The 27,967-nt window shown below is 35.4% G+C and overlaps 1 protein-coding gene and 1 non-coding gene across 2 annotated transcripts; one reads left to right on the top strand and one right to left on the bottom strand.

Moving 5' to 3' along the window:
- Nucleotides 1–101: 101 nt before the first annotated feature.
- Nucleotides 102–26,130, top strand: Pink1 (PTEN-induced putative kinase 1). Its single transcript, XM_069839078.1, has 9 exons — nt 102–686; nt 2,106–2,265; nt 4,583–4,796; nt 6,347–6,526; nt 12,919–13,041; nt 15,594–15,768; nt 18,317–18,562; nt 21,328–21,429; nt 25,234–26,130. The coding sequence occupies exons 1-9, from the start codon at nt 291–293 to the stop codon at nt 25,468–25,470; spliced, it is 1,833 nt and encodes a 610-aa protein (XP_069695179.1). The 5' UTR covers nt 102–290; the 3' UTR covers nt 25,471–26,130.
- TRNAN-AUU (transfer RNA asparagine (anticodon AUU)) lies at nt 20,103–20,174 on the bottom strand. Its single transcript has one exon. It is a non-coding gene; the product is annotated as a tRNA-Asn (tRNA).
- Nucleotides 26,131–27,967: the final 1,837 nt, after the last annotated feature.

The raw sequence follows: 27,967 nt of genomic DNA, 5'->3' as shown, positions 1-27,967 counted from the left end.
TTTCAAATATAATATTATAAAAATTAACAAAGTTCTCATTTTCTTGAAATTGACTGGGTTTACTACGAAAAAAACTTAAAGAACTACATACGTCATCTCCGCAAACAGCTGCGCATTCTAATTAGTGGTGGGAGGTAATAATGGTGTAGGACATATCAGCTAGGTGTGAAGCTTGATGCTTTTGGCTTGAGTTTAGTCTTGCTTGACAGTCACATAATTGAAAATCCAAAGTGAAGATCTTCATCGGAGGATTTGCGTCCCTTTGGGCGCATTCGGCGCAAGAGTGCGAGATGTCAATGCGTGCAGCCGCCCAGCGACTGTGGCAAAATGGTCGTATACTTCTACGGATTTTTAAGCCCCAGCAAAATCCTAAAGACGTGGTGGACGGAGTCAAATTTAATGTTCTCCCACAGGGAGTACAAGTAGAAAATAACACATCGGCAATACGATCAGCAGTTCGTAATGTTGGCTTCCAGGTACATGTACATGCCCGACGACTTTTTGTTGACAATGTCCTTAGAAGAGTTACAAATTCATTATCTGGAGATTTACGCAAACGGGCAACAAAAAGATTGTTATTCGGCGACTCTGCACCTTTCTTTGCTTTAGTTGGTGTAAGTTTGGCGTCTGGAACTGGAATTTTGACGAAGGATGAAGAACTGGAGGGCGTATGCTGGGAAATTAGAGTGAGTAGCTTTAATGACAGGTAGCGTATTTACTAATACAAACACAATCTTGTTTAGCCTAGCCTATATTTAGAATAAAAATCATTGTAATGGGTACCTCATACTATAAATTTTAAGGATAAGTATTTAATAAGTCTAATATTTAATATTTAAAACTGCATTAGGATATGTCAATTAAATAGCCTAATTTCTCTAAATACTTGTTATAGAGGTAGGAAAAAGACATTTTTAGAAAAAAAAAACCGAAGATTATTTACAGTAATTTAATATGTATCAGATTAAGAGCAATCAGCATTACGAATTTTTACCGTCTGTCAGTAGGCTTGCCGTACATAAATTTCTCAATGTCCGTAGTTTCTATGAAACAATCATATGGTCGATAAGATAAAATCAGGCAATAATAGCAGTATCAGTAGTGACTCACAAAAGTAATGTTGGGCTTCATGTAAATATTCTCTTAGATTGATAATTTGTCTTGTAGGACTTTGAACGTAATTTAAACATTTGTTATTGCAAGTCATGCTAATTAAAAACATGAAAATGAAGGAGAATATTTTACTTGAAGGAAGTTCTATAGAGTAGGCTGTTCAAGTATTGTCAAAGTGTCAGAGCATTTCTATAGAGCATAATTATGTAGATCACAATGTCAATTAAAAATGCAGAAACAGTTTGTTTTCCCTTCTTGGCTCATTCATTTTTATTTTGTAGGTTCTTCCCTCTCCACCTTTTACTGTCGCATGAGCATATTTATTTATTGAATAGTTTGCCATTTAGTACTAGTCTGTTGCGAAATTGGTGTACCAGTAATGGAAGCAGGGCCATGAGTTCAAACACTACCCGGGATTGTATGTTGTTGATGTAATCTTGTGTTGTTTTAAGTGGGTGCTAGGTTTCCGTTTAAAACCCTGACAGGGAAACCGTTAGTACGTTAAAATTTATTTGAATTCATCGCTATTTTGCTTTTACTTCATTCCATAGCTAGAAGAAAATAATATAATTATTTACTTTAACAGCATCATAGGTTTATTGTATTTGACACATACTAGTGGTAGCATCTGATCATGGTGACCCTCTGCCGGCGTGTATTTCCGTAAATACTGCAAGTTAGAAGTTAGATAACCAAGTGATATGAGACCGAGAACTGTGACAAGGTTAGAGCAGGTTAGATGAGGAGGTAGGTGAGTGACACGAGGCCAAAGACTGTAACAAGGTTAATGTAAGTTAGATAATTTACGTCATAGGTATCACTACTGTCTCCCCACATCTAAAATGGCTCTTTAGTCACGGTACCCACATCTGGCCACTTGGTGTCATCTGGTATCGTAAAGTATACTAGACCCAAGCAAACAAATGCACAAATTTTTATATTTGTGTGGAGTACTGGTTGTCACAGCAATTCTGCGATTTTTTTGCTTTAAGGAGGCCGTGTCTCGGATGCAGTGGAACATAGCAAAAACAGAGTACACAGAGAATGACGTGGCGAATGAAGTGGAGCCTGTCGGTCTCAACACACTGGTGCTGGGACCCCCCATTGCGAAGGGATGCAGTGCTGTTGTATATGCTGCCCGCAAGAAACAAGGTGGGTTGGCGAAAGTGGCGTTTATGGATTTTATCTGGATAGCACTTAATACTTTATCGTCATTAGTACGTATACAGGCTACCTAATTGAACGAGGTTTACAACTCGGATGGGAGTGGTGAATTTAAAGTCAATCAAAATCCTTTACGTAACTTTCTTTGGAAGGGAAGTAAAGTAGGCAGACTAGATTTACTACGAAACGTAGAAAGGCAAAATTTACTGACCATTTATAACCTAAGTCAAAAATTAATTTTGCAAGACAATTAATATTAGGTACCCTCCACAAAACTGGCTTCATTTATACACTGACGGATCCTTGATCTCCAGAGAACAAGGTGCCGGTGCAGGTGTTACGTGCTGTCTCTTCTCACTTTATAGATCTCTTGGGTATGGAACAACAAGTTTTGATGGAGAAATCATTGCAATAAGTGAAAGTCTCAGGAATCTTCTATGCCACATCAATAAATTTAGGAATGCAGTTATATTGTCAGACTCCAAAGCAGCTATTCTATCAATAGTCTCTAAACACACACCTTCATCTCAAACAGCAGAAATAACTAAAATGCTCTCTCAATTAATATCACTCAATGAAAGAATTGTATTCCAATGGATACCATCCCATTGTGGAATCCTGGGAAACGAGAATGCGGATGCTTTAGCAAAGAAGGGCAGCACTGCTACTTACAGACCTGTTACTAAATCTACGTATTACTCTGCGAAAAGATTTATTAAATCTACATACTTAGACTTCAACAAACAAAATTTGATAACACAATCTCAAGGGAGAAAATGGAACTCTCTGCATTATAATCCACAGTTAATTCCCGATTTACCACGAAAATCGTCTGTAGCTGCATTTAGATTGGCAACAGGCCATGACTGTTTGGCCAAACACCTGCATAGAATTGTAATATATCAGTCCCCTAACTGCCCATTGTGCAACTCAAACCAAGAGATGGATTCGGAACACCTCAAAATCTGTGCTTCAGTGGCTGGCCATGATAATATCTTTGAAAAGTATTGGAGTGCAAGAGGTCAAATGACTTTATTGTCAAACGCCTGGCATTAGAAAACAACAACAACAATTTTGCAAGACATCCTTGCCCATCATCCTGACCTCTGGGATGATTGATTTGACCTGACAGATTCATTCACCACATAATAAGTCTACATTCCCTAATTACAAAGTTGGTTAGTTTCTAATGCTCAAGCTCTTGGCAACGAAACCACCCATATCTGTCATCTTGCAATCCAGTGGTATTGGATGATGATACTGTCATGGGCTAGCACTAGAACCTCAGAGTGAGGTAGGTGTTCTTCTTCCATAGGAATGTTCTTCTCATACGAAGACGCAATTTACAAATTACCAGAGTTCAGGAGGGTCTCACTCAACTGTATCTGAAAGTGTTAGCAACCAACCAACTTATCCTCCTGCCATACCCTTTCATTATAATGAATTTTTAGTAGGCCTACTCGTTAAAATATTACAAAGGAATTCCGATATTTCTAATCATATTTAATATTTCCATGGGAATTATGCAGAGTTTTTTAATACTATTCATTAAATGGAAATAAATTATATATCATGGAAATGAAATGAGCTTTATTGGAAAAGTTTTAATTTATTATGAATTTTTTAAAAGCTTAATAGACCTATCTTACAATATTGCAAAAATGTCTTAATTCAATACACTTTAAATACAAGGTGAACGGAAACTATAGAGAGGTGATTCCCGACAAGAAAAGGAACAAAAACAGTTCATATCAACTTATGTCCGGAAATGCATATTTGCCGCTGTAGATGGCACTGATGAGCAACATCATTCTTTCATAACACTCACAGTGTGCTTTTTTTTTGTGTTCCAGAGCATGTGATTGGGCCGAAGTTGAAGCACAATGGTCTATGTTCGCCTGTATGAAAGGACCCATACTCAAACACCCAAAAATGGCTGCAAAGGTTTTGTGATTTGGGTGGTATTGTCTGTCAGGATACATGGCTCTCTACCATTTCCATGTGCTTGACTGTATACGAAAACCATCTCATCTTGTTTCTGGAATGAATAACGGACCATTATGCTTCAAGTTCGCTCCAGTCACACACTCTACAACACAAAAAAGCACACTGTGAGTGTTATGAGAGAATGATGTCAGTGCCATCTACCGTGGCAAATATGCATTTCCAGACGTGTTGATATGAACTTTTTGTCCCTTTTCCTGTCAGGAATCATCGCTGAAGTTTGTCCCTTAAGTTTTCGTTCACCCTGTATATTTAAAATCAGTGATATCTTTCTGTTACAATGTGGTCTTGATGTGTATAGAGTCTGAGACAAATGAAGCTCGACCGAAACAAGATCCGAACGTTACGATTGACACAAACGAACAAGAACTGTCCAACTTTCCAATGGCTGTGAAGATGATGTTCAACTATGATGCCGAATCCAATGCAATGTCCATCCTACGTGCAATGTACAGAGAGACAGTGCCTGCCCAGAGTCACTTCACCAATGAGGAGCTCAGTGCATGGGAGAAGAAGTGAGTTTATGTCCCTTGGTAACAACTCATATGCACATACGTTTGAGATTAATGATCTTACAGTGATTTCTACATGCATGAAACAATTAGACTAAAGTTAAGGTGTATATACAGTACTCATCAAAGACACCTCGTTTCCTGAAATGTTTGATATTGGATCACAGAGAAATTTTCAGTCAGCTGAAAGCCAGATATGCAATACCAGTAACTACTGGTAACAGTGAACAAACTTTCGACTTGTTCCAGTTCCTCTTTATACTGGTAACAAAAATATATCGTCGCTGCACCTCCAAAATCTGCTATATGCATTTAAACAGATTTTTCAGGAGAAAGAGGAAAGCATTATCACTTTTAATTCCCTTGATTTTCAGATCTACTTTCGGTATAATTTCATCATTTTTCATGTGTTGATTGAAATTATGCCGAAGTAGCTTTGAAAATCAAGGGAATTAAAAGTCATGAAGTTTTTCTCTTTCTCCTGAAAAATCTGTTTAAATGCACATAGCAGATTTTGGAGGCACAGTGACAATATAATTATGATATTCAAGGCTGCATCTTACCATATAGCCTATTATTTATTTATCTATTAATATTTATTTTCTTAGGCCTACTTGTTTACTTATTTTTATTATTGATTTATTTATGTATTCATTAATTTATGGGAATGCCATATCTGCTATTAAAAGATTAGTGAGTAACAACAATTAAAATTGATATTACTATAAATAAAATTGTAGTATATGTGTGATTTATTACAATTTAGGCCTACATATACATTAATACATTCAAATCCATTAAGTGATATTGGATTCCATTAACTGAAATTGATTAAATATTTTGTAAACATGTAGCAACAGAGGTACATACATGCAAAAAGTAGTCTTCTACTTTCTTCACGAATTAAACTAGCAACCAGTGCTGTGTCTTATCTAATATTTATCTTAATGTATTCTATATATTATATTTTTTTTATTATTTATTTATTTTTTTTTATCTTTTATTTTTTTTAATTTTTTTATTTCTTATTTTATTTTTTTATTTTATTTTTATTTTTTTTTATTTTATTCTATTTAAACTGAGAGGATTCGATCCAACACCGGGATGGGAATCCGGTGTGGCTTAGTGGATAAAGCATCAGCACATAGAGCTGAAAACCCGGGTTCAAATCCTGGTGCCAGAGAGAGTTTTTCTCTGTTCCACTACTCTTTCATCGTATGATGACGCAGAATATCTGCATGAAAACATCATATGTACTTCGGTACATTAAAATAAAAAAAAAATAAATAAAAAAAAGTAATATATCTTTCATCGTATTAATGTATTTTGCCTTTAAATTATTGTATTTGTAGATCAATATGTGTTTCAACAAAATGAGCGATTTATCAGTGCATAATATTTGTTTTCGTAATACTTCTTTGTTTAAAGATGTTGTAAGTTATGTTTGCTAAACACTCTTATATGAACAGCTATTTAAACATAGCCATAGAGTAATGAATTTAATCAATCTGGCTGTCATTTGTTTGTTGTAACATTGTGTGCTTGTGTTGCAGCATGGCAGACCGTAAGAAGGCATTGCCGCCACACCCCAACATTGTGCAGATGTACTGCGTGTTTGCTGACCGGGTACCCATGCTACCAGGCTCCATGTCCTTGTACCCGGATGCCCTCCCCACTCGCATCAACCCCTCAGGTTATGGCAGGAATATGAGCCTCTTTTTGCTGATGAAAAGGTGGGACATGCTGCTACATAAATGTGACTCTGTTGACTAGATAAGATTCCACGTTTTCTCTCATTCTTGATATGAAATCGTGACCCTCAAAGTAAACACAAAATGTTTAAAATTAGAATTCGAAATGTGTAATTTGTGAGTACACGAGTAATTTCAATATGTTATTGTCATTGTCTCAATGTAACACGTGATGTGCTGATCATACTAATTCTACTATTCCTTTATTTGTGAGATTATATTCATATGTATTAATTCTTTTTTTTTTTAAGTTAATAGGCCTACTTGTATACTAGAATGTATTTTCCTGTTTGTGATTATGTATTCAGTCTCTCTTTTTATTATATATATTTTTTTATTATTGTTATTTTAAAGTTAATACTGATTGTGTATATGTATTCAATCTCTGTTTTTTACTTAATTATTATTACCGTATTTACTCGAATATTTCACGCACTTTTTTCCCGCAATTTCGATCTATAAATTAAGGGTGTGTGAATTTCACAAGCTGGTATTTTTAAGGGTAAAAATGACAAAACTACGCAGTTCCCTTACATATCCTAGTAACTTGTCTTCAAGATCAGGGAATTTTCCACTTTTTGGCCCACGAAATGCTTTCCTTGATGCATTTGTTTCTTGAAGAGCTTGTTTTTGTTTCCTCCAGTAGCGAATATTAAATTCTGGAACTGTGAATTCACGCCCAGCTGCTCTGTTGCCATGTGTTTCTGCATACGCAATAACTTTTAATTTGAAGGACGCAGTATGACTCGAATATCGGGATTTACCATTCATTGTTAAAACTTTTAACAGACGGCTTTTGACAGGTTTCCCTTTTCGAGTCTCAAACTCAACTGATGCGATCCAACACAAAGCTTTCAAACCACCCCCATTCAAATGGTAGGGGGAGGTCAATACCCTATACCGGTATTTTTAAAGGACTTTCATAGACGAGAAGGGTGCGCTGTAACAGGTAGCTGTCCGGTCCCAAATACCGCTATGCACTCTCTCGTTACGGCATTTAAGATACCGTACATTCAGGGCTCCTCGACATAACACACCTCATTACTTCAAGTTTCAGTATGTACTTGTTACAGTATTTCACGAATATTAAATGCGTGAAATACACGAGGAAATTAATTTATTAAATTATATAGTAAATAATTTGGGTGCGTGAAATATGCGATGGCGTGAATTACGCAAGTAAATACGGTATTATTTTTAAGTTAATATTTGTATACCGTTATGTATTTTTCTGTATGTGATTTGATCCTGGTTGAGTGGAAGAGAAGGCCTGATGGCCTTAACTCTGCCAGGGAAAATAAAATTATTATTATTATTATTATAATTATTATTATTATTATTATAATTATAATTATAATTATAATTATAATTATTATTATTATTATTATTATTATTATTATAATTAATTATTATTATTATTATAATTATAATTATAATAATTATTATTATTATAATTATTATTATTATTATAATTTATTATTATTATTATTATTATAATTATTATTATTATTATTATTATAATTATAATTATAATTATTATTATTATTATTATAATTATTATTATTATTATTATTATTATTATAATTATTATTATAATTATTATTATTATTATTATCGGTCGTGAGCCGTCATGCTGTTCGGTTGTGTGTGCGTGTAGCTCCCGTAACTTGCAGCGTACAGCAGGTGCATCGAAGTTGTAATTGGATATGGTGCCTAGTAAAGACGTCTGTCTTGTGTGTAACTTGCCTTTCTTTGGAAGGCAAAAGTTTCTGAAGTGTGCAGGGCCTTGTGGTCTTCGTTATCATCTCGATTGCCTAAATATAGGTGAGGCTGAGTATGATATATATATGCAGAGTGGCAGTTCTACTTTTAAGTGTAAAAAGTGTGTGAGTGCATTGAAATCTACACAGGGGGACAACACGCCAGTGCGTCCTACTGCTCCAGGTGAGAAGAAGGTGATCTCACCTACAAAAAAAGTCGTTTCACCTTCAAGGGATCTCAACCTACCGAGCCTGCCCTCAGTAGATTCACTTTCCGTCCAGGTTGAAACTGTTCGTTTGAATAGTATGAACATTCTGGACACAGTGAGCGACATTTTGGAATATGTGAAGAGTCTCCAAAAGGAGATGATAGAACTTAAGAACGAAAATGCGGCTCTGAAAATTCAGGTGGCCGAAATTTTTGTGAAAACTAATTCTAATGTTGTCACTAATAAGAGTAATGCCCCTTCCGTATCAATGCAATATGAATCTGTGCAAGCTAAGGGCCCTAGGAAGTCTTACGCTGAACTTGCAAAGGAAAATTCTATCCTAAATGTTCAAATGGCTGAAATGTTATCAAAGGGGTGCTGCCCCCATAAATCATCTCATAGTATTTCTTCTGTGGGTCAGTCTAATGACCCTATTAAGAAATCATATAGCAAGGTAGTGTCTGTGAACAAAGCTGCTGACAACTTGCATACTTGTAATTCTGATGCGTCAGCAACAAGGAAGTCTGTGTCAACAACTCCTCCTGCTAATGATAGACATAACAATATTGAACTAAATCAGGCCAATGCTTCAACTTCTGCCAACGTATCTGATGGTTTTCAATTAGTTACTCGCAAAAAATATAAAAAAAGAGAACCTAAAGTTGGAACATTGGCCATGAGTAGCATTGAAATGGCCCCTGAGAGAATTAAAACTAAATCTCTATTTGTTTCGAGATTTAGTTCTAAAGTCAACACAAACAGTATAGAGGACTCCCTGAAGAATCAACTTCAGCTAAGATCTCTTGCTGTAACTAAACTAAAAACCAAATATCAATCATATTCTTCCTTTCACATCACTGTTGATGTGAGGGATTTCGATTCCATTAACAAACCTGGTTTGGCCTGCTGGTTGCCTAATTGCACCATTTTATGGTAAATTAAAGCCTGAGCAGCACTTTGCGCATTCTGCTAATTCGAACTCTGTTGATTCTCAGGGAAATGCCTCTTAGTCTTAGTCTTGCTCGCTCTCATTTTCAATGTTCAGTTCTATTAATCATCTCGAGATTTTCTACCAAAATGTTCGTGGACTTAACACTAAAGTTGATGAAATTTTTCAGAATATAGTGAGTAATAATGATCTCATTATCTGTCTCACTGAAACATGGTTATCTGAGTCAGTTATTAATTCTGATTTATTTCCAAATAACTATACTGTGTTTCGTGCAGATAGACTGTTTGCAGACACTAACAAAAAAAGAGGTGGTGGTGTCCTAACAGCGATTAGCAACCAGTTACCTTTTACTAAAAGACGTTTTGACTTAGAAATTATTAGTGAATGCGTTTGGGTTGAACTTAGAATGACTGATGGTTTTAATCTGTTATTAGGTAACCATTATTTCTCTCCTGATACAGATCATATTCACTTAAAATCTTATCTTAATTTTCTTGAAAAAAATCTCGACACTCATAATTTTAGAATAGTTATCCTTGGTGATTTTAATACTCCTGGTATGGACTGGACAACTGGTTCTAATCTTAATGATACTCATTATTACTCTAAAATTAAGGCTAAGGATTTATATTCCTCGTCCTGCCTTCTTGGATTAATTCAAATTAACTCTACCGTTGCGAGTAAAAAGCTTCTTGATTTGGTTTTTACTAATGATAAAAACAGTACAGTTAAACTTGCCGATCACTCTCTAGTTTTAGAGGATACTTATCATCCATCTATCTCTATTTATATTGAAGTAAAATTATCGTTACCGGAACACTCTCTAATCAGTTCTTATTTAAATTATTCTCAAGGTGATTATCTGAATCTTTATTCTATTCTATACAATTATGATTGGACTAGCATATATCAGACTACTGATGTAAACACTGCTGCAAATTCCTTGTCTCAAATTATAAACAATGCTATATCCCTTTGTGTCCCTGTCACCTTTGTTAAAAAATCGCACTATCCTAAATGGTTTTCAAACGATTTACGTCAGCTTATTAAGAAAAAAAATAAAGCTCATAAAAATTACAAAAAATATAAAACTGATCATCAGTATCAAATTTTTTCTAATTTTAGAAAACAAGTCAAAGCCATGATTAAATCTGATAAATTCAAATGGTTACAATCAATTGATGATAACCTAAAGCACGAACCAAATAAATTTTGGAAATATGTAGAAACTTTTCGAAAAACAAATAGTAATCCCACAGAACTAATAATAAATGGCGTTCACATCACAGATGAAAAAGAAATTGCAAATGCATTTGCTTGTCAATTTAAATCTGTTCAACAAAATTGTAACTCTAATTTCATTACTTATGATTCTAATATCACTGACTGTTTGTCCCTGCCTAATGTTACATTCGATGATGTAAATAAAGCTATTAAAAAACTAAAGCCTAATAAATGTAAAGGTACTGATAGCATTCCTAATTTTATAATTAAGGGTTGTTCTAATATTCTCTTGCCTGTTTTAACTTTTTTATTCAATCTTAGCTTAAAAACAGGAATTTACCCGTCTCTTTGGAAGGAAGCATCCATTATTCCAGTTTTCAAAAATGGTAATAAAAATAGTGTTACTAATTATAGACCCATTTCTATCCTAAACAATTTTTCTAAAATTTTTGAAAAAATTATTCACAAACACATTTCATTTTATGTCAAAAATAAGATCAATTCGGCCCAACATGGATTTACAAGAGGGAAATCTACAACTACTAATTTAGTTTCCTATCTTAATCTCATAATGCCTATAGTTGAAAATCAAGGTCAAATTGACTCAATTTATTTTGATTTTAGCAAAGCATTTGATGTTGTTCCTCACAAAATTTTATTAAATAAATTAAGTAATTTTGGTCTCTCCACTAACTACGTTAATTGGTTTGAAAATTATTTAACAGATAGACAGTCTTGTGTTCGACTAGGTAATTCTCTCTCGGTTTCATTTAATAGTTTATGCGGTGTTCCTCAAGGGTCTACATTGGGACCTCTCTTATTTTTATTATTTATAAATGATATAAGAAAAAGAATAAGTTCTAGCTGCCTTTTATTTGCGGATGATCTCAAAATCTTTCGCAAAATTAATAGTTTGGTTGATTGTCAAATTCTTCAAAATGACATTAATTCAATTTCACATTGGTCTGTTGAAAATGGAATGAAAATTAATCAATCCAAAACTTCTGTTATTTCCTTTTCACGGAAAACTATCTCCCTAAAATTTAACTATTCTCTCAGTAATGTCGTAATTATTAGGACAGATTGTATTAGAGATCTTGGTGTCCTACTTGATTCAAAATTATATTTCCATGATCATGTGCAATATATTTATACCCATTCGTTAAGAATGCTTGGTCTAATTAGGTCTATAACTTATTCTTTTTCCACTCCTATGTGTTTATTAATTTTATACTATACGTTGGTTAGATCCAAGCTTGAATATGCATCTGTTGTATGGAACTCCATTACTTCCACTGACTCGGCTAAATTGGAGAATATTCAAAGAAAATTTATTTCCTTGTGTTCTTATAGATTTTTACCAAATTCCGATTATAACTATGAGATTAAATGCAATGATTTCAATTGCGGTTGTCTGTTCACCAGACGTCAGGATCTTGATTATTTATTTTTTTGCAAAGTCATTAAGGGTGATATTGATTGTGAATCTTTCATAAGCAATATCAGTCTTCGTATTCCTGCTAATGGTTTAAGATTTCATAAATTGTTTTATAATAAGAATTCTAAATCTCTCTCTCCGGTCTGCAGATGCATTAAATATGCTAATTTGCATGGATTCAACTTGGATCCATTTAATGTGTAGTATATCTTTGAGTTTTTAACTCACTGATCTTATTTTAATAATTATTTGTCCATTTTATTTCTTGCATTTGGTCATTTGATTAATGTAGACTATTCCATTATTTCAATTATCTCATTGTACTAATTTTGTAATTTTATAATTTTTATTTGATCATTGATTATTTAGACCATTATATTGTTTGTATTTCATCTCATTGCCATTTTCTATCATTCATTCTCATCATCATTTGTTGTTTTGTTCTGTTTTGTATCGTGCAAAACTGTAATTGGCCTTGTGCTGTTGTTTTTGCACGTTAATATTCTAAATAAATAAATAAATAAATAATTATAATTATAATTATAATTATAATTATTATTATAATTATAATTATTATTATAATTATAATTATAATTATAATTATTATAATTATAATTATTATAATTATAATTATTATTATTATTATTATAATTATTATTATTATTATTATTATAATTATTATAATTATTATAATTATTATTATTATTATAATTATAATTATAATTATTATTATTATTATTATTATTATTATTATTATTATTATTATTATTATTATTATTATTATTTTGCAGATATGACTGCAGTTTGAAACAGTACCTACACGAGAAAAAACCAAGTGTGCGCATGGCTATGCTAATCCTTGCTCAGCTGCTGGAGGGAGTCGCACACATCAACATGCATGGCATTGCACACAGGTATACAGGCAATTGCGTAATTGTGAGAACTGTCATATAATTAGAAGTATGCAAGGTAAGCTCTGGGCATTTAAACCTTATTAATGCTAATCTTCCTACTCTTCTGTTAAGGTTGGTATGAAATATGTTGTTGTTTTCTAATGCCAGGCATTTGACAATGAAGTCATTTGACCTCTTGCACTCCAATATTTTTCAAAGATATTATCATGGTCAGCCACTGAAGCACAGATTTTGAGGTGTTTCGAATCTATTTCTTGGTTTGAGTTTGAGTTAGGGGACTGATATATTCCAATTTTATGCAGGTGTTTGGCCAGACAATCATGGCCTGTTGCCAATCTAAATGCAGCTACAGACGATTTTCGTGGTAAATCGGGAATTAAATATAAAATGTTTGAAAAAAAGTAAATAAATCCACGTCGTTTTGGTGCATATTATTTAATGAGAAAATTAGTTATACAATAGAACTCCAATTATCGGACCCCAGTCATCTGGATCTCCTATATTATCTGAATCGATTTGGAAAAAATACAAAAATTAATACCGTACGGTAAATCGTGAGAAGAACAGCGAGAGCACTTGTTGACCTTCACGTGCTCTAGTTAGATATTTTTTGCTACTGTGTTGAAGGTAATATACAGAATTACGTACTGTACTAAAATAAATTTCTATACAATACTGTATCTTAATTTTTTATTTTTATTTACTTTATGCTCGACCATGCAGAAATGTAGTAATTATACACCTGTTAGCAGTCCTTTAATGCATGTCATTAAAGTACACCTACTCATTAAAGTACAGGTGTTTTCAGCCAATGACAACTCAGCTTACAGGTGTTCAGCCAATGGCAAGTCAGCTTTGTACCGTTATAAAACCGCAAGTATCGATTATTCTCGGATATGCAATCGAAAGAGAATTAGCGAAAAGTCACGGAGGCTGGAAATCCAATACTGTCGCAGAAGGTAATGATCTGTTACTATAATAATTAGCGTTAATTGTAAATAATATTCAAATAAATTCAATTTGTCATTTAGTTTTTCAATATCGAATTCAATAATCAAGGTTATACCAAGTTTAATGGGATTACACAAGGTCAGTGACATTATTGTTCCTCGGAAAAAATCAATACTTTCGCATCTGCGCACATCTCACAATTCACGACCTAGAACAAGGTCACTTCCTATCTTGTCAGATACAAATAAAATGTATACATCTGAATAATTTGAAGTTAGAAATATGGTCGAGCATAAAAAGTCGTATGAAACTCGCCTATAATGGTAATTAAGAAGCTCGTATGAAAATTATGAAACTCGCTTGCGCTCGTTTCATAAACACCCATACTCGCTTCTTAATTACTATCATTATAGGCTCGTTGCATAATGTACTATTAACATACAATTTTAAAGTACAGTACTGTACAGTACATAAATACGGTACCTATGTTTGCTTAGTTAGTTTTATCATTAAAAATAGGGTTTTTACTTTGTCAGACATCGTTTTTTCTTAATTATTTGAGAGTTATATCCAATTATCCGGATCGGCTCAATCCCCAATTAGTCCAGATAATTGGAGTTCTACTATACCACAAAAATTCCAGAAGTTTAATAATATGAAGGAACCTTGTCTAATACAAAATAATGTACAAAGCCTTAGCATGACGTGTACAGTCTTAGAAAAAAGTTTTCCTGCATAGATACTTTGTAAGTCCCAGAAAGGAGGTAGTGTGCTTGATGAGACATAGAACGAAACAAAACTAATTTCATTACCTCAACTAGTTGTTCTCTTGTGAACCAGGTCGCTCATCCGCTGATCATGCGCACTGCCTCCTTTCTGGGACTTGTAAAGTATCTGTGTGGCAAAACGTTTGTTTCTAAGACTGCAGTCCACACCTGTAGAGTAACGGTTAGCATGTCTGGCCACGAAACCACGTGGCCTGGGTTCGATTCCTGGTCGGAGCATGTTACCTGGTTGAGGTTTTTTCCGGGGTTTTCCCTCAACCCAATACGAGCAAATGCTGTGTAACTCTCGGTGCTGGACCCTGGATTCATTTCACCGGCATTATCACCTTCATCTCATTCAGACACAAAATAACCTAAGATGTTGATAAAGCGTCGTAAAATAACCTACTAAAATAGAAATCTAAGACTGTACATGTAAGAGATGGACATATTAGCAGCTTGTGAAATGAAGTTCGACAACTATATCAAGTGATTCTTAGAGAGAAGCGATACCATGGAAAGGCTCAGTTTCCATCCACTTGAGGTTATATTTCTCATCACTTAAATTGAAAAATCCATCTCAAAAGAATGAACTCCAGAATCCCTAGAACTGTGTTGAATTATAATCTACAAACAGAAGGCCTATGGATCTTCCATTGAAAGGATGTAATGAAATACTGTTATTTGAAAATAGAAAAAGGAAAGTTTTTTTTTAAGGTGCAAGACTGAAAGAAATTTCATTAGTCACCTGTACAGACGAAAGTGATATTTTGTAACATTTCGTTTCAATATAGAAGCCAGAAGCTTCATCTCATTGCTGCCAACTTCGTGTTGCAGGGATCTGAAGAGTGACAACATTCTGTTAGATCTGTCTGAGGGGAACGACACTTGCCCACAGCTAGTGGTGACAGATTTTGGATGCTGCCTGGCAGACAGGGTGCACGGTTTGTCCCTCCCCTATCATTCCCCAGATACAGATAAGGGTGGCAACACTGCGCTTATGGCTCCAGAGGTATTAAGACATGCACAATGAATAATATGTATTAAGAATCCATATTTTTAAACATTTTTGTTGGAGAACTTAAGGAATTCGGTCAGTGAACATGAAGTTGCACTGTTGTCATTTTTTTGCATTCATACATAATCAAAATGAGTTCCCCCAACCACCTTCATTACTTTTAAATCGGATGTGCAACTCTCTTTATTTGTTCTTCACATCATTTAGGGTGCTATTCATAGACATTTCGCTAGCCCGCGCTACGAGCATGCTAAACTAACCCCGGCTATCGAGTGATTACTTGTACAGGATTCATATCATATCATATCGCTAACACTGGTTTATGAATATGAAAAACGTTAGTCTGCTGATCATCCACTGGAAGCCCGCGCTAAGAATGTCTATGACAACGGGCCTTAGAATTTAGATTGTAAAAATAGATTATTACTAGTCAACACATAATATTGTAAATTTTATACTAAACAACAATGTAATTTTATTATCTCAACAATAATTATCACTCTCTACAATTTAATTTCACTCCCATCAACAATGGGATTTACTCTCCGCACAGCAACACAGCGTTCGTTATTGCACTCCACAAACGACAATGGCAATTTACTTGGACTATTACGAACAACAATGAACTGTTAATCTTAACTAATATTCACAAAGCACTATTTACAACACAGAACTGTCAGTTCTCAGTTCACAGCTCGTTTGTCTTGGCTAGTTCTTCTAGCTCAGTCACTCGCGTTCACAGAATCTCGAACCCCAGACCTTCAGAGACGATCCGCTGAACTTCGAACTCAGGTCCCCCAACTGCGGTCCACTGCACTCGAACTCCGGGCTTCAGGCTCCACAGTTATGGACACAACTCAAGTCGCGCTCTGGTCTCGAAGCTGGCTTCACTGCTACACAAGACTAACTCGCTTACTATCCAAATCTGCCTGTGACAACACTGGCTTACTGACTGACTGACTGACTGACTGACTGACTGACTGACTGACTGACTGACTGACTGACTGACTGACTCGCGTTCACTTGCGCGTTGTATTTATAACTAAGCCATAGTTTCTGGAGAGTTCGCGGTCGGTCGACAGATGCCTAGAAGATAACGGCTATCCAGACTTCTCTGGACCTTTCTCCTCAGTCACCAGCTGCTTTACTTTCCCCTCTCTGCCGCAGAACAGCGTGTCGCAACCTCCCCTCTCCACTCCCCACCATAGCACATGCCCCAGGAAGCAGAAGCGCGCGCAACCCGCCCAAAACACAGCCGACTTAGCCCTGCCTCCGTCGGTCGTAAGATCGAACCTCACGTGGCCGTCACAATATGTTACAATATTAAATATTAGTGCTGATTAACATACAAATCCATGCCTGTGGAGTAACGGTCAGCGCGTCTGGCCGCGAAACCAGGTGGCCCGGGTTCGAATCCCGGTCGGGGCAAGTTACCTGGTTGAGGTTTTTTCCAGGGTTTTCCCTCAACCCAATACGAAAAAATACTGGGTAACTTTCGGTGCTGGACCCTGGACTCATTTCACTGGCATTATCACCTTCATTTCATTCAGACGTTAAATAACTTAGATGTTGATACAGTGTCGTAAAATAACCCAATAAAATTAAAATTAAATTAACATACAGTTCATTTTCCATTTTGCTTGCTACATGGATGCGGAAAGAATTAAATTGAAGCTTAAATTTAATGTTTAATAGAAAAATGAAAACATGAAAACTTTTAATTCATTCACAGCAATAGGAGGAAGTGTAAAGTAATTGCTAAGGAAAAATTGTGCGCTAATTATGACTTTAATTAAAGTAATGAAGCCCACACCTGTGGAGTAACGATCAGCGCATCTGGCCGCGAAACCAGGTGGCCTGGGTTCGAATCCCGGTCGGGGCAAGTTACCTGGTTGAGGTTTTTTCCGGGGTTTTCCCTCAACCCAATACGAGCAAATGCTGGGTAACTTTCGGTGCTGGACCCCGGACTCATTTGACCAGCATTATCACCTTCGTTTCATTCAGACGCTAAATAACCTAGATATTGATACAGCGTCGTAAAATAACCCAATAAAATTAAAATTAAGTTAACATACAATTCATTTTCCATTTTGCTTGCTACACAGATGCGGAAAGAATTAAATTGAAGCTTAAATTTAATGTTTAGTAGACAAATGAAAACATGAAAACTTTTAATTCATTCACAGCAATAAGAGGAAGTGTAAAGTAATTGCTAAGGAAAAATTGTGTGCTAATTATAACTTTAATTAAAGTAATGTGTAAATTTGGTTGGGAACAAGTTTTAGCTTCATATTCAGTATTCATGTGGAATAAGCTCTCTTTTTTTCTATTTCTTGGCCAGGCCTGAGCAAAAAAGCCTCAAATGAGTAATGGTGACAGCATTACCCTCTTATATCTCTATATTGCTTCTCTTATTTTCAACATTGGAGGCAAGAAAAATGAAAACTTGGCACTGAACCTATACACAATCCCGTGTAGTGTATTAGGAAGAATTTGTAGTAATTTTTTATTTACAAAATACAAAGTAATGTTGTGTTGGCAGGTCGTGTGTTCGGAGCCAGGTCCCTTCACCAGTATTAACTACTCAAAGTCTGATGCATGGGCAGTGGGAGCAATAGCATACGAATTGTTTGGCATGGAAAACCCTTTCTATGGCAGTGGTCCAGGTTTGCAGCCTCTCCTGCGCAATGGGTCCTACATGGAAGAAGACTTGCCTGACCTACCAGACAGAGTACCAGTCACTGTCAACTGCCTGATCCATAACCTGCTTACGAGGAATCCTTCTAAGGTGAGAATGATGGACAATTTGTTCCAGTGGTATATAAAGATGATATTGTTGACCAAATTCCTTTAACTTGTTTTTCTTGGAAAGAATAGTACATTATGCAACGAGCCTATAATGGTAGTAATTAAGACGCGAGTATGTTTGTTTATGAAAAGCGCACAAGCGAGTTTCATAATTTTCATACGAGCGTCTTAATTACAATTATAGGCATGTTTCATACGACTCTTTATGCTCGACCATATTTCTAACTTGAAATTATTCATAAGTTTTCATGTTATGGTTATGTAAGTGAGGAGCGGAAGTGACCTGAATTGTGAGATGTGCGCAGACGCGAAAGTATTGATTTTTTCCGAGGCACAAATGTCATTGACCTTGATATAACCTAGAGAATAAGATGAACATTAATCTTGATATAACCTGGAAATTGATTTAGAATTGAAAAACGAGATGACAAATTGAATTTATTTGAATATTATTTACAATTAACGCTAATTATTATAGTAACAGAACATAACCTTCTGCAACAGTATTGGATTTCCAGCCTCTGTGACTTTTCGCTAATTGTCTTTCGATTGCATATCCGAGAATAATCGATACTTGCGGTTTTATAATGGTACAATGGTGATTTCTCATTGGTTGAACAATTGAATTATAATGAATAGGTGTACTTTAATGAGGTGCATTAAAGGGCTACTACTAGGTGTATAATTACTACATTTCGGCATGGTCAAGCATAAAATAATTTATTTTCCTGCAGATCTTTTAGACTGGAACCTCCTGGGTAGAGAAGCAAAAATTCTTCCCTCCCCTTGAATATACTCCTGGTTCATTCAGCAGGGTATTATATTCCAAAATATCAAGAAAGTTATTTCATACTATGTTCATCCTCCTCCAGTCTTGACACTGAATTGCTAGCTATTGATGCTGCTCTTCAGTGTGTTACTCAAATTTCTGAAAAATCTATTTGCATACTTACCGACTCCAAGGGGGCTATATTTAATATAATTAAATATGTACCAAACCTATATGCACATAGAATTATTACAATTCAGAAGCAACTAAGTAAACTAAAAGAACTCCAAAAGGAAATAACATTTCAATGGATACCTAGTCATTGTGTATACCTGGAAACGAGGAAGTCGATAATATTGCAAAACAGGCAACATATTTGCAACCAAGACCTCTTCAAGTGATATCTCTATCCAATGCTTTTGCTTTAGTAAAGTCTCATTTTACAAACCTATGGATCAACAATTGGCTCTCTTCTGACAAAGGAAAAATTTTACAGTCTGTACAAAAGAAACCAAATGACCTGGAAATGTACAAAAACTTGCCCAGACATGTTCAAACATTTTTAATAAGAGCCAGAACAGGTCACATTGTCACTCAATTGTACCTACACTGATTTCACCTTTCTGATAATCCTACTTGTCTGTGGTATAATAATCATGATGAAGATCTGAAACACATTCTTCTATACAAATCAAGCTTCCAGTTATAACTCCCTGTAAAGTTAATTTGAATAATTTCGAGGGAAAAATTGTTCCGGGGCCGGGTATCGAACCCGGGACCATTGGTTAAATGTACCAACGCTCTCCCACTGAGCTACCCGGGAACTCTACCCGACACCGATCCAATTTTTCCCTCTACATCCACAGACCTCAAAGTGGGCTGACAACTGTCAAGCAACCAACATTGAGTGCACACTAACTCTGTGTGACTTAAATTGTGGTTTTCTGTTACGTACAGTGACGTGTATTATGCAAATCAAGCTTCCAGGTATAACTCCCTGTAAAGTTAATTTGAATAATTTCGAGTAAAGTTCCTGGGTAGCTCAGTGGGAGAGCGCTGGTACGTTTAACCAAAGGTCCCGGGTTCGATACCCGGCCCCGGAACAATTTTTCCCTTGAAATTATTCAAATTAACTTTACAAGGAGTTATACCTGGAAGCTTGATTTGCATAATACACGTCACTGTACGTAACAGAAAACCACAATTTAAGTCACACAGAGTTAGTGTGCACTCAATGTTGGTTGCTTGACAATTGTCAGCCCACTTTGAGGTCTGTGGATATAGAGGGAAAAATTGGATCGGTGTCAGGTAGAGTTCCCGGGTAGCTCAGTGGGAGAGCATTGGTACGTTTAACCAAAGGTCCCGGGTTCGATACCCGGCCCTGGAACAATTTTTCCCTCGAAATTATTCACATTCTTCTATACTGTCCATCCATAAGCCACAAAAGAAGTAAATTAAAATCATCAGTACCAGTTGCAGAAGACACAGCCCTGCAGTATATATTGACTACACCCCAACTCTGGCTACTAGCAACAGGCATCTATAATGAACACCGATCAAAATACCCCTCATTTCTCGTGAAAAACAACAACTGAATAGACTACAGTGGACTATAGTGGACTTTATGTTGTCAGCAAACAGCTGGATACATTAAGAAGATTGATTGATTGTGTTAGGAGAAGGCTCAACTCATGCACATTCCATATTGCAAGAGTCCCTCTGTGTTCAAGGTCAAGCATGGAAAAAGAATAAATGCTGACGGGGTATGTGAAGTTGCAATGCATAGAATATTTCAGCCTGTAATAGTTAAAAGTATTGATCTATTATCCTGTTTCCATGTGGAAATTTTCTCTTCAGTAAATATTTTTCCATGGAAGTTACACATTCCTGCTTTAGGTCTAACTGCTTAACATTTTCATAAAGCTTCTGTACATAAGCCAGCTTGAACTGTGATGTGCCGTATTGCTTTGTTATAGCGCCTTAGTGCAGAGGCAGCAGCAACTGTATGTCAGCTGCTCTTGTGGGCCCCAAGCGCCTGGCTACGTCCTGATGACCCTGACCTGCCCTCTAGCAACGAGGTATGTGGACTTATGCTCTCTGCCATTCATTTAGAAAACAAATAAGGCAGTCATAATTCCAGTGATTTCCTCGTGTGTGTTTGTGCTTGCGTCATATTTAAAAAAAAATCTTCATTAAATCTGCTAACATATGCACTGTCCTTGTATAGAGTGCAAGGTGATTCAGCTATTACACTTTTACTACGTCGTATTACTTCCGACCAATAAAACGGTACAGAACGACGTGTTTCAACCAATCATGGCTGCTTATCCTACAATTTTTATCATCTCCCTAACATTTGTTTCTTTGTTTGCCAACATTGTACTTGAAAATAATTGTATCTTTTAAAATTATTCATGTTTATTTCATCAGCCTTAATTAAAATTTTTCTATCATTTGCCTTTTCTATATTATTTAGGTTATGTTATAGCTTTTGCTATATGAGATCATGGATAGTCACGTATCAGATATTGTTTAATATATATTGATAATTGAAGTGGAATGCAACTGTTTTAATAAAAATGAAACTGAATCAACAAACCCTTCCGAGTTCAATGAAGATTGTACAGTTGGCACAACTTGTAACAAGAGAACAGCTAATCCTAACACACTACTGTCATCTAGCGAAATTTTTGTAATGATGAGATGGTGCAATAATACATTTCCAAGACAGTTTACCACGGTATTTTTGTAAGGCAATTAATATTTTATTGTATTAGAGTACTTTATTTCTTCTAATCTTTATGTACTTTCTTCTAATCGTGTAATAGTCAATTAAATCCCACTCGAGTTTTTATTTTCTCTAGATAAGCCTCTAGTGAGATTACTATAGATAAACATACATGCTTAAACTAAGATGAGTTCTGAGAACTCTCGGCCTGTTATCCCTCAAAATGTCGCTTCACTAAATTATGAGTTTGAATTTCAACATCACGAAATTTCTGTTATCTCAGGAACATTCTCACTTTCTGCGGATGTCATATTTAAAAAAAAAAAATTAAACATGTTTTGTAACTTACAAATCTTTATTTTACAAGAATTTAGAACTTAACAGTCAGTACTTTAATATTTATTGTCACATTACCTCGAACTTCCATACGTTTTCTTAATGGGATAAAAATGTATAGTGATAGGTATCATAATGCATTTACTACATGTAATTACATTTGAGTAGTCCAATATTAACTAAATTAGAATTATCACGACACCATTTTGTCACATTCATTTGTTGAAATAATTGCTAACTGTGACCAAGTGTAATTATGCTTGTCATTATATCCTGGGCCCATCTCATGTGCGTGATTCTGATTCTGATGTATGCAACGTAAAGCATCAGATATGATATACACAGGGCTGGGCAGTATTTGAAATACATGTATTTTAAATACGTATTTGAAATACATTTGTAATTTGTAAGGATTTTCGAAAGTATTTTGTATTTAAATACATAAAATTGATGTATTTTGTATTTCAAATATTCAATTTTTTTTTCTTCTTCTTGTCCTTCAAGTTTAGGATTTGGATTTGAAGAATGAACTTTTGTCTTATTTGCCTGCCCATTTCAGATATGCTAGCCATACACTTAGTTTTCTTGCCACAACTGATTTCCTTAATACCATAAAGAAATCTCCAACAGCATCAAGGATCCATCACCCAACACTTGCTACATGTTCAGCATTATGGAATGCGTCTATTAGACCCAAATCCTCAGAAATTAGATCAGATGTCTTGAAATATTCATTAAAGTTTCCTTGCCCAACTCAATGTAATTCTCTTTATGACTCAATCTCTCAAATATTGCAATTGAAACATGATATAAACAGTATATGTGAAAAACTGGGATTGCCAACCTTCAAAGATCTTGAGTTTCAGTACCCTGAAGAATATTGTGCAGTTCTGAAACCCATTGTCGTAGCCCTTGATTTAATGCAAAATGAGAAGACCTGCTATTACGTCCAACTTTTGTCCACATTAATTTCCCTCAAAAACAGATTAAATATTCTGTTATTTAGCAATCTATGCAATGTAGTCCAAGTGACTCCAATCCTAATAAGTTTGCTTCCATCAAGATTTAAAGCGATGTTTGATCTGACCCCAGAAGCAAATTGAGCTATTTTGGCAGCTTGCTTCCACCCATCATTGAAGATGAGATGGCTACCTGACACTGCCTCACCAAATGATAAGAAGAGGAACAGAATATGTGCGTGAAATCAGCTGAGAAGTTCTCTGCTACACCTTTGGTCAGTTCAGACAATGAAAACAATTTTTGTGTTCTCAACTCAAGTACAACAGACTTTGAAAAGCAAAAAGAAAAGAACTTATCTACTGCGGATTATGAGCTCATACAATTCTTCAATGGCAAAGGGACAACCCTGTGGTTTCTAGAGAATTACCCAACAGTGAAACAAGCTTTCATAAAGTATAATACAAGTTTGTGTTCCTCTGCACCTGTAGAAAGACTGTTGTGTTTTGCAGGATTTATTCATTCATCAGCAAGGGGATCCTTATCTGATAAACTTCTTGAGAAACTGGTTTTTTTTTAAGGGAGCAGTAATTATTCATATGTAGCATAATTTCATTGCTGACTGGGAAAAGGAAGAAGTTCAGTTACAGTGTTTATATGAAACTTCGAGATAAAAACACTTTTAATGTTAATGTAATATTTTTAGAGTTTCAGCAATATTCTTATTTCTTTAGGCCTACATATTGTATCGAGTAATTGAAATACAAATGTATTTTGAGTATTTGAAATACAAATGTATTTTGCTTAATTTTTTAAAAGGATTTTGTATCTGTTGACGTTCGAGATGGGCAGGACATGTAGCACGTATGGGCAAATCCCTCCCGGAGGCCGGAGGTAAAAAGACCTTTGGGGAGGCCGAGACGTAGATGGGAAGATAATATTAAAATGGATTTGAGGGAGGTGGGATATGATGGTAGAGACTGGAGTGATCTTGCTCAGAATAGGGACCAATGGCAGGCTTATGTGAGGGCGGCAATGAATCTCCGGGTTCCTTAAAAGCCAGTATGTAGTAGTAATATTCAGTTTACTCATGTTATAATACATTCTGCTGCAAATATAAATTTGTTTTAAATTAATAACTATTTTTCTCATGGGAAATGCCTGTTATTATTCGGTTGGGAACTTTTATCATCCAGTCTGTTGTCAAAAAATGTGAAAGTTAGAATTTATAAAACAGTTATATTACCGGTTCTTCTTTATGGTTGTGAAACTTGGACTCTCACTTTGAGAGAGGTACATAAGTTAAGGGTGTTTGAGAATAAGGTGCTTAGGAAAATATTTGGGGCTAAGAGGGATGAAGTTACAGGAGAATGGAGAAAGTTACACAACACAGAACTGCACGCATTGTATTCTTCACCTGACATAATTAGGAACATTAAATCCAGACGTTTGAGATGGGCAGGGCATGTAGCATGTATGGACGAATCCAGAAATACATATAGAGTGTTAGTTGGGAGGCCGGAGGGAAAAAGACCTTTGGGGAGGCCGAGACGTAGATGGGAAGATAATATTAAAATGGATTTGAGGGAGGTGGGATATGATGATAGAGAATGGATTAATCTTGCTCAGGATAGGGACCAATGGCAGGCTTATGTGAGGGCGGCAATGAACCTCCGGGTTCCTTAAAAGCCAGTAAGTAAGTAAGTAAGTATTTGTATTTCAAACACAATTTTTTGAAGTATTTTGTATTTGTATTTGAAATACTTGGATGTCAGTATTTTGCGCAGCCCTGGATATACAGTAGTATGATACATCTCTGATATTATTCAGAGAGATAATATTGTGGATTTGATATGCGTAGATTCTGCAGTGGTTGCTGTGCCTGACAACGAAAGTCTTGTGTGAGGGGAGGAAGCTCAGTCTGGCAGCTGGTTCGGACAGCCACAAAGCAAGAGGTTCAGCAGGAACTTGCATCAGTCCACCAAGAGGCATTGGCAGTCGTCGGACTTTGCCAGAGTATCAACTGATCGCATCCTTCCTCAGGAGAGTGAAACTCCACGAGATTCGGGCAGCCCTCAACTGGATTCACAGCAAATAGTGTCGTCATAGTTAATCCTTGCTTTGTAGTTACCTGGGAAAGAAAGAGTATGTGAGGACAACTTCACATAGTTGTCTTCACCCAAGGTGTATGTAATTGTTACTAAAGCACATTATTCGTCTTTTTTTTTTTCCAATTACTTTCGTCTTCTGTATTTAACTATTAATTATTGTCCCTATTAGCATAACACAGTATGTCTTTTCTTTCTGTTAAACAGAAGGGTATCATAGACGGTGCATAAGAAATGGTATAGAGTACTTAACAGCTTCATTCCTCCCTAGAAGTCAGTAACAATACAATATTAAGTAGTGATTTTGTTTTGTCACGTATTGGTAATATTGGGAAGTTAAATTTTAGTTTCTCATTCTTTGAAATTAATTACCTCCCATACATGTGTTTTATGTTATTGTTATACGGATATATTTTAACGAAATCTTGTTTTCTAGCAGTTTCTCTCAGTGAAACTGTCACATAAAGCAAGCTTACCCAATAACTTCAATTATATATTAAAATTGCTGAGATATATATTATATATTTTTGCTAGAATGTATTATGAACTGAATGTTACCAACATAGTGTGTAAGCATCATGCTTCAGAAAGCTGTGTTAAACTTCTCTGTATCTATGAACACTTCTAAACAATAAAAAGCACCAAATACACGTGTCGCATTTGCTTGTTTCCTACGAGGAAAGGAATGCTGATTTGGAAAAGAGCTCTTCTACCTTGTTTCTCTCTCCTCTCATTTTACAGTAAAAATTAATTTATAGTTTAAGTTTTTATGAGGGTGTGAAGAAGAAACGGTATATATGAGGAAACTAAAATGAAATTTTTAAGGTTCATTCCAACAAGCGGTTCATGTGATCATCTTTGCCTGAAAACGAGCTGCTTAATTATTGTTTCACAGCTAATTCAAATAGCAAAAAATAGAATTTGGATAATTTTCTATAAAAAGATAACACAAAATATGGAAGGTAAGAATTCTGCTAATTACATATCGTTGTACTGGGAGACTCTCATCTTAAAAAAAAAATAAATAATAATGATTCGTTTATGTACTTTATTTGTCTTTAGAGACAATTAATATTAGGTACCCTCCACAAAACTGGCTTCATTTATACACCGACAGATCCTTGATCTCCAGAGAACAAGATGCCGGTGCAGGTGTTACGTGCTGTCTCTTCTCACTTTATAGATCTCTTGGATATGGAACAACAAGTTTTGATGGTGAAATCATTGCAATAAGTGAATGTCTCAGGAATCTTCTATGCCACATCAATAAATTTAGGAATGCAGTTATATTGTCAGACTCCAAAGCAGCTATTCTATCAATAGTCTCTAGACACACACTTTCATCTCAAACAGCACAAATAACTAAAATGCTCTCTCAATTAATATCACTCAATAAAAGAATTGTATTCCAATGGATACCATCCCATTGTGGAATCCTGGGAAACGAGAATGCGGATGCTTTAGCAAAGAAGGGCAGCACTGCTACTTACAGACCTGTTACTAAATCTACGTATTACTCTGTGAAGAGATTTATTAAATCTACATACTTAGACTTCAACAAATAAAATTTGATAACTCAATCCCAAGGGAAAAAATGGAACTCTCTGCATCATAATCCACAGTTAATTCCCGATTTACCACGAAAATCGTCTGTAGCTGCATTTAGATTGGCAACAGGCCATGATTGTTTGGCCAAACACCTGCATAGAATTGGAATATATCAGTCCCCTAACTGCCCATTGTGCAACTCAAACCAAGAAATGGATTCGGAACACCTCAAAATCTGTGCTTCAGTGGCTGGCCATGATAATATCTTTGAAAAATATTGGAGTGCAAGAGGTCAAATGACTTTATTGTCAAATGCCTGGCATTAGAAAACAACAACTTTATTTATTATATTTTTAATCGAAGTTGAGTATTGAAAATGTAATTAACTATTTCATTACCTAAATAATTTTCATTGTTTTTCATTTTGGCGAAAATTTAAATTAAATATATAGTTTTATTATTCATCTGCACTGTCACTTTCCATATTAACCTTTAAGTTGTAATGTGAAAGATGTAAGCAGGTGTTCATGTCTTTCTTCAGTATGCAGAAGACGTTTGTGTGCGTATGAGCATGTCAGAGACATACTCACCAGTACATGCCTCAATCCACCAACTATTTCTGAACATTCCGGACCCATGTCAACAGTGTTTGTTTGTTGGAATGTTCGACTGAAGTAGGCCTACATGTTTCCGGTTCAGAACTGGTTTGAAGTGTGTTGGAATATCTTTTCTGTACTGCGCATGCTCACGATAGTTACTGACGGTTACTGTCTTGTTGGAACGAACCTTTAATAACACCTGAAATAACATTAATTAACATGTGATTATTTTACAAAAAAAAAAAGTCTATTATTTTGGAGAGCTCACTCATAAGGAATAACCATGCCCTCAGATTGTGATAACTGTTCATAATTTGTTCAGTTACATCGTGATGTGTTA

This window comes from Periplaneta americana, chromosome 11 (genome assembly GCF_040183065.1).
Source record: "Periplaneta americana isolate PAMFEO1 chromosome 11, P.americana_PAMFEO1_priV1, whole genome shotgun sequence".
NCBI classification, from domain to species: domain Eukaryota; kingdom Metazoa; phylum Arthropoda; class Insecta; order Blattodea; family Blattidae; genus Periplaneta; species Periplaneta americana.
This window is presented reverse-complemented; position numbering and strand designations above follow the sequence as displayed.